Here is a 13132-nt window from a genome sequence, read left to right as displayed (position 1 = left end):
GCCCAATTTTTTGATCTGTTGTCTTGGATATCCAGAGGTCACTGGGGGTTGGAAATTAAACTAAACTAATTTGGAGCAGGCTGGAAATGAATGGATGACAAAAGGACAAAAATAATGGAGCCAAACAAACAACTTTATGAAACAAGAAAATAGATGAGAAGTTATAAGTTCTAGCACTAAAAACGTATTCTTTGAATGGGATATTAAAACAAAGGACCTATCTGCCTGCGCAGGTGAATGCTAAACATTTGTAGCACTGTTTAGTGAATGTGGTTCTTCCAAACATATATTCTAAGACCAGAAGTCGGAAAGAAAAAGATAACTTGTTATTTATCAAATTACTGTTTGGGATCTTGCTGTGAGTACATTGGCTGCTGCATTTGCACACATGCAATGGTGACTGTATTTCAAAAATAATTTCTGTGAATCAATTTTAAACATTTCAGAAGTGTATTGAGCTGTACAACATAGAAGGAGACCATTCAATCCATTGCCCAGAAGAAGTAGTGGTGGCACAGTGATATACATTCGGAAGGGACGTTCAAAAAAAAAATGGGGGAAAAATTAAGGTGGTGCTGGAGAGTCATCTTCAGTTCCTGGAGACTCCAGCTTAATCCTGGATGACTGACAACCCTAACCTTCAGTGTATCTGCCAAGTGATGTCCAACATGGTGCTGTGCTAATTCAACAGTTGAGGGATGGTGATGTGGTAATCAGTAGGAGGTTTCCTTAACCTGATGCTATGTGATTTCATGGAGTCCAGAGTCACGGTTGAGGACTCCCCAGTCTACTCCCTCCAGACTGCATACCACTGTGCCACCACCAGCTCTTCTGGACTTATGCCAGGGATGGTAAAGGAGGAGTCTGGGACATTGGTGGTAAGGTATGATTTGGTGAGAAAGAATGTTAGCCTGGATATTTTGGCAGAAGTCCCTGGCCAGTATGTGTACATATATCATTTCTGATGCATAGGTCGATGCCTGGTGATCTGTTAGGGTTCATTCTTATTTGACTTTACTGCGGTGGTTTGATACAATGGCTTGGCTTGCTAGGCAGATGCATCTGTCCATTTCAGAAAGCTGCTGTGGGTCTGGAGTCTCCTGAAAGCCAGACTGGATAAGGTTGGCAGATTTCCTTCATTGAAGGAAGGAACACTAGTGAACCAGATTGATTTTTATGACAGTTTGGAGGTTTCAAGATATCATTACAGATACTAAGTTTTTATTCCAGACTTGCTCAAATTAAATTTCCTCTCCACAAGCCACAGTGGCATTTGACCTCCTGTCTCCAGAGCATTAGCTCAAGCCCTTAGGTGAAATTAAATGAAAATCGCTTATTGTCACAAGTAGGCTTCAAATGAAGTTACTGTGAAAAGCCCCTAGTCGCCACATTCCGGCGCCTGTTCGGGGAGGCTGTTACGGGAATTGAACTGTGCTGCTGGCCTGCCTTGGTCTGCTTTCAAAGCCAGTTATTTAGCCCTGTGCTATTACTAGTCCAGTAACATTAGCCAACCTATTGCCCTACATAGCAGGTATTGCATGTCTATCTTGTGATCTCTACTATATGGTTTTTCCTCTATTTCAGCTTACTTCCTTGAATTCTGACTTGCGTAAAGCATCCACTACCAAACATAATTTTAAAGATGCTGTTACTCCTGTGTGTTAATGTATTAACTTTAGCGCTTGCATCATGGTATCTGCTATCATTGTACGTATTGTAATTTAGTAATCCTAGATTAGAAATGAGTTGTTTTCTCATAACTTTTGTACAATGATGCCTGTGTTCACTGCTTCTGAATTAATGTTGACTTGTGCAAAATCATTTAGCTGGCTTACAACATCACAATAGGAATGCAATAAGGCAGCTCTAAAATACAGTAATCACATAGATGGACTGATAGCAACATGGAAAATAGGGCCAGGAGTTGGCCATTTGGCCTCTCGAGCCTGCTCCGACATTGACTGTCATCATGATTGATCCTCTATCCAAATGTCATACTCCCACTCTCTCCCCATACTCCTTGACACCTTTAATGCATGCAGATTGTTTTTTCTTTCAAATGCATTGTGACTTGGCCTCAACAGCCTTGTGTAGTAGAGAATTCCTCATGTTTGCTACCTCTGAATAAAGAAAATCCTTCTCCTTGCAGTCCTAAATGGCCTACCCCATATCCTGAGGCCATGACCTCGTGTCTAAATCCCCCCCACCCTGAGGAGAGAGTTCACATAGATGTAGGGGATTGTCGTATGAGGAGAGATTGGGTTGATGGGATCCCCTCTCATTCTTCTAAACTCCAGTAAATATTCAAATCAACACAATCTCTCCTCATATACACCTACACAATCATCTACACCTATATGGACTCCCTCCTTCAACTGACATCGTCAGGAACCACCGGAGTATTGAAAGTAAAAGCTAGACATAGGAGATCTGGTACAACTACAAAATCTCATTCTTAAGAAGGATCTTGATAAAGTAAGTAAGTAGAAACTGTTTCCAGTGGCAGGAAGATCAATAATCAGCCGATGTGGAAACAATGAGAATTTTTGTTCACCGAGTTATGATCTAGAATACACTGCCTGAAAAGCTGGACAAACAAGATTACGTAATGACTGTGAAAAGAACCAAGAACATTACAGCACAAGAACAGACCCTTCAGCCCACCAAGCCTACGCTGATCCAGATTCCTTCTTTAGACCTACTACTTATTGCCCAAACGATCTGTATCCCTCCATTCCCCGCCCATTCATGTGTCTATCAAGATTCATCTTACACCTTGCTATCGTGCCTGCCTCCACCACCTCCATTGACAATGGGTTCCAGGCAACCACCACCCTCTGTGTGAAAATCTTTGACCGCCCATCTCCCCTAAACTTTCCCCCTCTCAACTTGTAATTGAGTCTGCCACCCTGGAAAATAGCGTGTGACTATTCGCCCTGCCTATACCTCTGGTAATTTTGTAGACCTCAATCAGGTCTCCCTCAGCTTCCGTCTTTCCAACGAAAACAATCCAAGTTTATTTAACCTCTCCTCACAGCTAGCACCCTCCAGACCAGGCAACATCCCAGTAAACCTTCTTTGCACTCTCTCCAAAGCATCAACGTCCTTCTGGTCGTGTGGCAACCAGAACTGCACGCAATATTTTAAATGTGGCCTAACTAAAGTCTTATACAACTGTAACATGACTTGCCAACTCTTTTACTCAGCCCCGGCTGATGAAGGCAAGCAAACCATATGCCTTCTTTTTTTCAAGAAAATATTTTATTGAAGCATTTGTAATTTTCACAGTTTAACATGTTGACATTTCTAAAACAACCACGCAGGTCGACGCACAAAATACCCCCTAAAATAACAACAAACAATGTCCCCCATTTCTCCCGCCCTGACCCCAATTACCCATATACTAAGTTCCCTGTCCTTATTTAACATTGCCATGCCTCCTGTTTTCCTCCCTACCCCTTTTCCCCCCCCTTACTGCTGACGTTCAATTTTTGTTAAAGAAATCGAAGAACGGCTGCCACTCCGGGCGAATCCCTGTATTGATCCTCTCAGAGCGAACTTGATTTTCTCCAGACTAAGAAACCCTACCATATCGCTGACCCACACTCCTGACTTCGGAGGCTCCGTGTCCCTCCATCTCAGCAAGATCCGTCTCAGGGCCACCAGGGAGAAGGACAGGATATCCCCCCCCACCCCTGTCCCCGGATCCTCCAACACCCCAAATATTGCCAATTCTGGACTTTGAGTTACCCTACCATCCAGGACTTCTTTTTTTTCATAAAACAATGTTATTGAGGCATTTTGGCATAGTAAACAACACTACAAAACAGTGTGCAAAGAACAATCAACATAGTGCAAAAACCAGCTCACCTCTTACAAGGACACACCTAACTACCCCCCCCCCCCCCAATCTACGTTGCCGCCTCCGACTTCGGGGGCTTTGAGTCCCTCCATGCCAGCAGAATTTGTCGCCGGGCTACCAGGGAAACAAAGGCCAAAACGTCAGCCTCTCTCTCCCCCTGGACTCCCGGGTCCTCCGATACCCCAAAAATTGCCACCTCAGGACTCATCACCACCCGGGACAAAACGTCCGCGAATCCCTGCCAGTACCTCCTGAGTTTTGAACATGCCCAGAACATGTGGACATGGTTCGCTGGTCCTCCCGAACATCTGGAGCACCTGGCCTCCAGTCCAAAGAATTTACTCATCCTGGCCATTGTCATGTGGGCCCTGGTGGACGACCTTGAATTGAATCAGGCTGAGCCTAGCGCATGTTGCAGTCGCGTTTACCCTGCTCAACACCTCCGCCCATAAGCCCTCTTCTACCTCACCTCCGAGCTCCTCTTCCCACTTAAGCTTTAGCTCCTCGGTCTGCGACTCCTCTGCCCCCATAAGTTCTTTGTATATTTCTGAGACCCTCCCTTCCCCCACCCATCCACTGGACACTACCCTGTCCTGGATCCCTGTAAGTGGCAGGCGTGGGAAGGATGGAATCTGTCTGCGTAGAAAGTCCCGCACCTGCAAGTACCTGAAATCATTCCCTCTCGCCAGCCCAAATTTCTCCTCTAGCGCCCTCATGCTCAGGAAGCTCCCTTCCAAGAACAGATCCCCCAAAATCTCAATCCCAGCCCTCCGCCATGTTCGGAACCCACCGTCCATATTCCCACCTCCGGAACTCGACCCTCATTTGCTCCACCAACCGAGATAAGTTCAACTTGTGCAACCGACCCCAGTCCCACGCCACCTGTATCCCTAAATATCTAAAACTGTCCCCTACTAACCTAAACGGCAAGCCCCCTCAGTCGACCCTCGTGGTCCCTCGCCTGGACTACAAACAACTCACTTTTTGCCATGTTCAGTTTATACCCTGATAACCGCCGAATTCCCTCCGGTTTCCCATGATTTTACCATCCCAGCTACTGGATTTGTGATGTATAAGAGCAGGTCGTCGGCGTACAACGAAACTCAATGGAGGCAGCATATGAGACTGGAGGGGTGTCAGTGTGGTCACCGACCTGTGACAATCCCCACCCACCCACCCCGGTACCAGCCCCTTCCAACCCCTAGAAGCTCTTGGCAATTGCCAGCGGTTCTATTGCTCGCGCAAACAGCAGTGGGGAGAGGGGGCACCCCTGCTTTGTCCCTCGGTACAGTCTAAAATAGTCAGACGTCGTCCTATTCGTCCTTACACTAGCCTCCGGAGCCTAGTACAACAGCCTGACCCAGTCGATAAAGCCCTCCCCGAACCCAAATCGTCGGAGCAGCTCCCATAAATAGTCCCACTCAACCCGGTCGAAAGCCTTCTTGGCATCCATTGCCACAACTACCTCTCCCTCCCAACTCTCCGGGGGCATCATGATCACATTCAGCAGCCTTCTTAGATTGGCCACCAACTGCCTGCCCTTGACGAACCCTGTTTAATCTTCCATAATAACGTCCGGCACACAGTCCTCAATCCTAGCAACCTTCCAGGACTTCTGACATAACATCCGCAAATCCCTGCCAGAATTCCCTGGTTCAGACATGCCCAAAACATATGAACATGATTGGCCGGGCTACCCCGACACCGTCCACATCTGTCCTCCTCCTCCTCAAAAAAACCTACTCATCCGGGCTACCATTATGTGGGCCCTGTGGACTACCTTGAACTGAATCGAGCTACGTCTAGCACAGGATGAGGATGCATTTACCCTTTTCAAAGCTTTTTCCCACAGTTCAGTTTCCAGCTTCCCTCCTAGCTCCTCTTCCCACTTCCTCTTCACCTCTCTGATAGGGGCCCCTTCCCACTCTAACAATTCCCTGTATATCTCCGAAACATTCCCACCTCCAACCCCTGTTTTTGACAGCACTTTATCCTGGAGTCCCCTTAGGGGGAGGCGAGAAAAGCTTGGAACCTGCCTCCGTACAAAGTCCAGCACTTGCAGGTACCGAAACCCCTTCCCACCCGGCAAATCAAACTCCTCTTCTAATGTCTCCAAGGTCGGAAAGCCCTCCTGGATGAATAGATCCCCAAACCTCTCAATCCCTGCCCGCTGCCATACCTTAAAGCCCCCATCCAGCCCCCCCGGGGAAACCGGTGATTGTCACAGATCGGTGACCACACTGACGCCCCTCCAGTCTCCTATGTTGCCTCCATTGTCCCCACACCCATGGGGCTGCCACCACCACCGGACTTGTAGAGCACCGAGCCGGCAAGAACGGCAGGGGCGCCGTCAGTAAAGCCTCCAAACTCGTGCCTTTGCAGGATGCTGCCTCCATCCGCTCCCAAACCGACCCCTCCCCCCACTACCCACGTCCTGACCATTGATATGTTGGCAGCCCAGTAATAGTTAATAAAGCTCAGGAGAGCCAAGCCCCCTTCTACGCGGGTCCATTCCAGGAGTGCTCTCCTTACTCTTGGGGTTTTACCCGCCCATATAAACCTCGATATCGCCGCATTCATACTTCTGAAAAAAGCCTTTGGGACAAAAATCGGGAGACGTTGAAAAAAGAAAAGCAGTGTCGGAAGGACCGCCATCGTCACCGTCTGGACTTCCGGGTGCGGCGATGACCAGCTAAGTAGCACGTTTCGGCACCTCCCGTTTCAACGGACTTTTGGGCTCTTATCGGGAGCCCCACCGGAAATTTTCAAAGGCTAAACCCAGTGTGAAGCGACATAGGAAGGAGTCCCCCCGGGTGTGGATGGAAAGAAGTGATAGTAGTGGCCAGATTGTGGAGGATCCTCTGGAGCAGTGGCAGAGAAGGGAAGGGAGAAGCAAGGTGGCGGCTGAGGGAGCCCAGTTGGTATGGGGCCTGGAACAGCAGGAGTTCCTCCGGTGATGTGTGGAGGAGCTCACAAGGAGGTGCTGGCACCGATGCTGCAGGCGATTGAGGGGCTGAAGGAGACGCAAAACACCCACGAGATGGAGCTCCGTGGAGTGAAGGCAAAGGCTGCCGAAAATGAAGACGAGATACAGGGCTTGGTGGTGAAGACGGAGACTCACGAGGCGCTACACAAGAGGTGTATGGAGAGATTGGAAGCCCTGGAAAATAGCTCGAGGAGGAAGAACTTAAGGATTTTGGGGCTTCCCGAAGGGACAGAGGGAGTGGACGTTGGGACCTACGTGAGCGTGATGCTCCATACCTTAATGGGGGCTGAGGCCCCGACGGACCCCCTGGAAGTGGAGGGAGCGTACCGGGTCCTCGTGAGAAGACCAAAGGCAGGGGAAATACCGCGAGCAATAGTGGTGAGTTCCACCGCTACAAGGACAGGGTGGCAATACTGGTGGGGAAAAGGGTAGCGTTTGAGGCGAAGACCATAGTGGTGGACAGTGGGGGTAGGTACGTGATGGTGAGTGGCAGATTGCAAGGTGAAGTGGTGGTGCTGGTGAACGTATATGCCCCAAACTGGTATGACGCAAACTTTATGAAGCGTATGTTGGGGCGCATCCCGGACCTGGAGATGGGAAAGTTGGTAATGGGGGGGACTTCAACACGGTGCTGGACCCAGGGCTGGACCGGTCCAGATCTAGGACCGGGAGGAGGCCGGCAGCGACCAAGGTGCTTAAGGGCTTTATGGAGCAGATGGGAGGAGTGGACCCCTGGAGATTTACTAGGCCAAGGAGTAAAGAGTTTTCCTTCTTCTCCCATGTCCACAAGGTGTACTCCCGGATAGACTTCCTTGTCCTGGGAAGGGCGCTGATCCCGAAGGTGGCAGGAGCGGAGTACTTGGCTATAGCCATTTCAGATCATGCCCCACATTGGGTAGATCTGGAACTAGGTGAGGAAAAGGAGCAACGCCCACTTTGGAGATTGGACATGGAACTGTTGGCGGACGAGGGGGTATGTGGAAGAGTGAGGGGATGTATTGAAAGATACCTAGAGGTCAATGATGACGGAGAGGTTCAGGTGGGAGTAGTCTGGGAGGCGCTGAAAGCGGTGGTGAATGGGGAGCTGATCTCCATAAGGGCCCATAAGGGGAAACAAGAGGGTAAAGAAAGGGAGAGACTGATTGGGGAGATTTTGAGGGTGGATAGGCAATATGCGGAGGCTCCGGACGAAGGGCTATACAGGGAAAGACGGAGACTACACACGGACTTTGACTTGTTGACCACGGGTAAGGCGGAGACGCAGTGGAGGAAGGCACAGGGAGTACAGTATGAATACGGAGAGAAGGTGAGCCGACTGCTGGCCCAACAACTTAGGAAGAGGGGGGCGGCGAGAGAGATCGGAGGAGTTAGAGACGAGGAGGGAAGGATGGAACAGAGAGCGGAGAGGGTGAACGGGGTATTTAAGGTATTCTACGAGAGGCTGTATAAGGCCCAACCCCCGGAAGGGAAAGGGGGAATGATGCATTTCCTAGACCAGTTGGAGTTCCTGAAGGTTGAGGAGCAGGAGAGGACAGGACTGGGAGCGCAAATTGAGGTAGAGGAGGTGGTAAAAGGAATCTGGAGCATGCGGGCAGGGAAGGCCCCGGGACCAGATGGGTTCCCGGTGGAGTTCTATAGGAAATATGTGGACCTGCTGGCCCCACTCCTGACGAGAACCTTCAATGAGGCTAAGGAAAGGGGGACACTACCCCCGACGATGTCTGAGGCGACGATATCGCTGATCCTGAAAAGAGACAAAGACCTGCTGCAGTGCGGGTCATACAGGCCTATCTCCCTCCTGAACGTAGATGCCAAGTTATTGGCCAAAGTGATGGCGACAAGGATAGAGGACTGTGTCCCTGGGGTGGTACATGGTGACCAAACAGGATTTGTTAAAGGGAGGCAATTGAATACTAATATACGGAGGTTGTTAGGGATGATGATGCCCCCACCGGAGGGGGAGGTGGAGATAGTGGTGGCTATGGATGCAGAGAAGGCATTTGATAGAGTGGAGTGGGACTATCTGTGGGAGGTACTGAAGAGATTTGGATTTGGAGAGGGGTTCATTAGATGGGTTTGGCTCCTATACGGGGCCCCGGTGGCAAGTGTGATTACGAACAGGCAACGATCCGACTATATAGGTGCACAAGACCGGGGTGCCCCCGTCCCTGTTACTGTTTGCGTTGGCAATTGAGCCATTGACCATAGCGCTGAGGGGCTCCAGGAAGTGGAGGGGGGTACTTAGAGGAGGAGAAGAACATCGGGTGTCATTATACGCGGATGATCTGCTGTTGTATGTCGCGGACCCAGTGGAGGGGATGCCTGAGATAATGCAGACACTCAGGGAGTTTGGAGAGTTTTCGGGATACAAACTGAATATGGGGAAGAGTGAACTGTTTGTGATGCACCCCGGGGAACAGGGCAGGGGAATAGACGAGCTGCCGCTGAGGAGGGAAACAAGAGATTTCCGGTATTTAGCGATACAGGTGGCCAGGGACTGGGGAACCTTGCATAAGCTTAACTTGACGCGACTAGTAGTGCAGATGGAAGAGGACTTTAGGAGGTGGGACATGGCGCCCCTGTCATTGGCGGGCAGGGTGCAGGCGGTTAAAATGGTGGTCCTCCCGAGGTTTCTTTTTGTGTTTCAGTGCCTCCCCATACTGATTACAAAGACCTTTTTTAAGAAGGTGGACAGGAGCATCATGAGCTTTGTGTGGGTTGGAAAGACCCCAAGGTTAAAGAGGGGGTTCCTGCAACGCAGTAGAGATAGAGGGGGATTGGCACTGCTGAATCTGAGTGATTATTATTGGGCCGCTAACGTGTCAATGATATGTAAGTGGATGAGGGAAGAAGAAGGAGCGGCGTGGAAAAGGCTGGAGATGGCGTCCTGTAGGGGAACTAGCTTAAAAGCACTGGCAATGGCGCCACTGCCGTTCTCCCCGAAAAGGTACACCACAAACCCAGTGGTGGTGGCGACTCTGAAGATTTGGGGGCAGTGGAGACGACATAGGGGAGCGACGGGGGCCTCAGTGTGGTCCCCGATAAGGAACAACCACAGTTTCGTCCCGGGAAGGATAGACGGGGGATTCCAATCTTGGCAGCGAGCAGGAATTGCGAAACTGAAGGACTTGTTCTTGGACGGGACGTTCGCGAGTCTGGGAGCACTAACAGAAAAATATGGGTTGCCACCTGGGAATGCATTTCGTTATATGCAAGTGAGGGCATTTGTGAGGCAACAGATAATGGAATTTCTGCAGCTCCCGGCGCAAGGGATCCAGGACAGAGTGATTTCGGGGGCATAGGTGGGTGACGGTAAGATGTCCGATATATACAGGGAAATGAGAGACGAGGATAGAGGAGCTGAAGGGTAAATGGGAGGAGGAGCTGGGGGAAGAGATTGAGGAGGGGCTGTGGGCAGATGCCCTAAATAGGGTAAATTCCTCGTCCTCGTGTGCCAGGCTCAGCCTGATCCAATTCAAGGTACTACACAGGGCGCATATGATGGGAGCAAGATTGAGCAGGTTTTTTGGGGTGGAGGCTAGGTGCGGGAGGTGCGCGGGAAGCCCTGCGAACCACACCCACGTGTTTTGGTCATGTCCGGTATTGCACGGATTCTGGGTGGGTGTGGCAAAAGTGATTTCAAAGGTGGTGGGGGTCCGGGTCGAACCAAGCTGGGGGTTGGCTATATTCGGGGTTGCAGATGAGCCGGGAGTGCAGGAGGAGAGAGATGCCGATGTTTTGGCCTTTGCGTCCCTAGTAGCCCGGCGAAGGATTCTACTTGTGTTGAAAGAAGCTAAACCCCCGGGCGTGGAGGCCTGGATAAACAACATGGCAGGGTTTATAAAATTGGAGCAGATAAAGTACGCACTAAGAGGTTCGGCTCAAGGGTTCACCAGGCGGTGGCAACCGTTCCTCGACTATCTCGCAGAGCGATAAGGGAAAATAGGAAAGACAACAGCAGCAACCCAGGGGGGAGGGGAGGGGGGAGGGTGCATTCGCGTCTTTGGGGGTTTTTTGTGTGTTGTTACATAATTGTTGTTCATATTTATCTTAATGTTACTATTTCTTTTTGTTTTTTATTTGTGTTGGCACTTGCCGTTAGTTAATATATTATTTTAAAAACGATCAATGTATATACTGTTACAAAGTTGTAAAAATGGAAAATTCTTGGTCGATTGAAAAACTTTAATAAAATATATATATATTTTTTTTTAAATCTTCACCGTCAGAACCCTCCCTGCCAGCGTCAGTGGGAGCATGTCCCATCTATGGAAATCCCTTCTTATTTGATCCACTGCTTTGCCCAAATATAACTTGTGAAGCTGCCCCAATCCTTGGCTACTTGAATTCCCAGATACCTAAAACTCCTCCCAACCACTCTTTCCCCCCCCCCCCCCAAAAACTATAACCCGCCAGACATTCGCTGCTCTCAGGGCCATTGCTAAGTGTTCTATGACCGGGGCAAGCAGTAATGGGGAGAGCGGGCATCCCTGCCTTGTCCCCCGACATGGACTAAAGTAGTCCAACCGAACTCAGTTAGTTCTTACGTTTGCCACTGGCGCCTGGTACAATAACCGGACCCACTCCACAAATCCCTGCACAAACCCAAACCTGCTTAAAATAGCCCATAGATACTTCCACTCCACCCGGTCGAAAGCCTTCTCCGCGTCCATGGCGACTACCACCTCAGCCTCGTGCCCGTCCGCTGGCATCATAATTACATTAAGAAGCCGTCTAATGTTGGATGCTAGGTGCCTGACCGTTACAAATCTCGTCTGATCCTCCCCAATTATCTCCAGGACACAATCCTCTATGCGAGTGGCCAGGATCTTTGCCAATAATTTGACATCTACATTCAGGAGGGAAATTGCCTGCACGATCCACAGCTCCCCAGATCCTTGTCTCGCTTCAGGATGAGACAAATTGATGCCTGTGATAACATTGGGGGGAGTGCACCCAGCCCCTTGGACTTGTTAAAAGCCTCAACCAGGAGCGGCCCCAGTAACCCAGAGAACTTCTTATAAAATCTTTCTCCCCATGCTCATATATTGCCCCTTCTACCCACCTCCGCTACCCTCCACCTTACCTGTGGAAAGGAGCCCAAACTCCATTTGAAGTCTCTGACGCTCCTTCAGGAGCTCCTCATTTGGAGACTCCGAATATCTCCTGTCCACCTGTAAGATTTCTCCTACCAACCTGTCCAGCTCCGACTGCTCAGTTTTATCCCTGTAGGCTCGAATTGAAATACTTTCCCCTCTAATAACCGCTTTCAGTGCCTCCCAGACCACCCCAGCCGCAATATCTCCTGTGTCATTGATCTTTATGTACCCCCGAATGGCGCCTCTCACTCGCTCACAGATCTCCTCATCCGCTAACAGCCCTGTATCTAGTCTCCACTGTGGCCGCTGGGGAATTCCTGTGCCTGCCCGTAGGTCTATGCAGTGTGGTGCGTGATCTGAAATCACAATTGCTGAGTACGCGGTGTCCTCAACCCCTGCTAACAGTGTTTTATCTAGCACAGATCTTTTGAAAAATTCCCTTCCACTGTTACTCTGTCTCCTGGAAAGGAAAGACATTTCAGGGCTATGAGGAAAGAGCAGGGGATTGAAATTAATTGAATAGCTCTTTCAAAAAGCCAGCACAGGCACACTAGACTGAATACTCTCCGTCTGTGCTGTATGATTATATTGCACTTATGACTAAAGACCGAATTAATCCAATGTTTAGCAGCTTCTTTGTATTTCTCTTTAACTACATTCTGAAATGCTTTTGGATTTTCACAGATCACTAATAATAAAGATGCATTAAGAAAGACTTGGAATCCTAAATTCACATTGCGGAGCCATTTTGATGGCATAAGAGGCCTTGCATTTCATCCAGTTGAACCTGTTTTGGTAACTGCCTCCGAAGATCACACTGTGAAGTTATGGAATTTACAAAAGACTGCTCCAGCAAAAAAGTATGAAGAACAACTGTACATTCTTAATACATTTTGATGTACAAAGTGTTTAAAACATGCATAAAGCTGGGTAAATCTGAGTTGTTCTGGGCTATTAGTATTCCATTTTTCTATCCTTCAAAGTTCATCAGAACAAAATAAAAAGTGATTTTCGAATTTGTTACCATTATTAAAGTCCGAGTACAGAAGGACAATCCTTTTGCAACAATCCTCATAGTCTGGACTCTAGATAGTATTGGAATCCTGTAGTCTTTTGACATTGTAAGATGGCTTGTCTTGTTGACAGGGTAGCTATGCTAACATTTATCAAGCCCAGGAAGTAACA

General features: G+C 49.1%; 1 protein-coding gene across 1 annotated transcript in view; it reads left to right on the top strand.

Annotated features, from left to right (window-relative positions):
* The window catches only part of LOC140410411 (striatin-like), a 46777-nt gene that overhangs the window by 13028 nt on the left and 20617 nt on the right, over positions 1-13132 (top strand). Inside the window, exon 6 of the mRNA XM_072498480.1 lies at positions 12632-12807. Coding sequence (XP_072354581.1) covers positions 12632-12807 — 176 coding nt within the window. The remainder of the gene's footprint in view (positions 1-12631; positions 12808-13132) is intronic.

This window comes from Scyliorhinus torazame, chromosome 4, assembly GCF_047496885.1.
Source record: "Scyliorhinus torazame isolate Kashiwa2021f chromosome 4, sScyTor2.1, whole genome shotgun sequence".
NCBI classification, from domain to species: Eukaryota; Metazoa; Chordata; class Chondrichthyes; order Carcharhiniformes; family Scyliorhinidae; genus Scyliorhinus; species Scyliorhinus torazame.
This window is presented reverse-complemented; position numbering and strand designations above follow the sequence as displayed.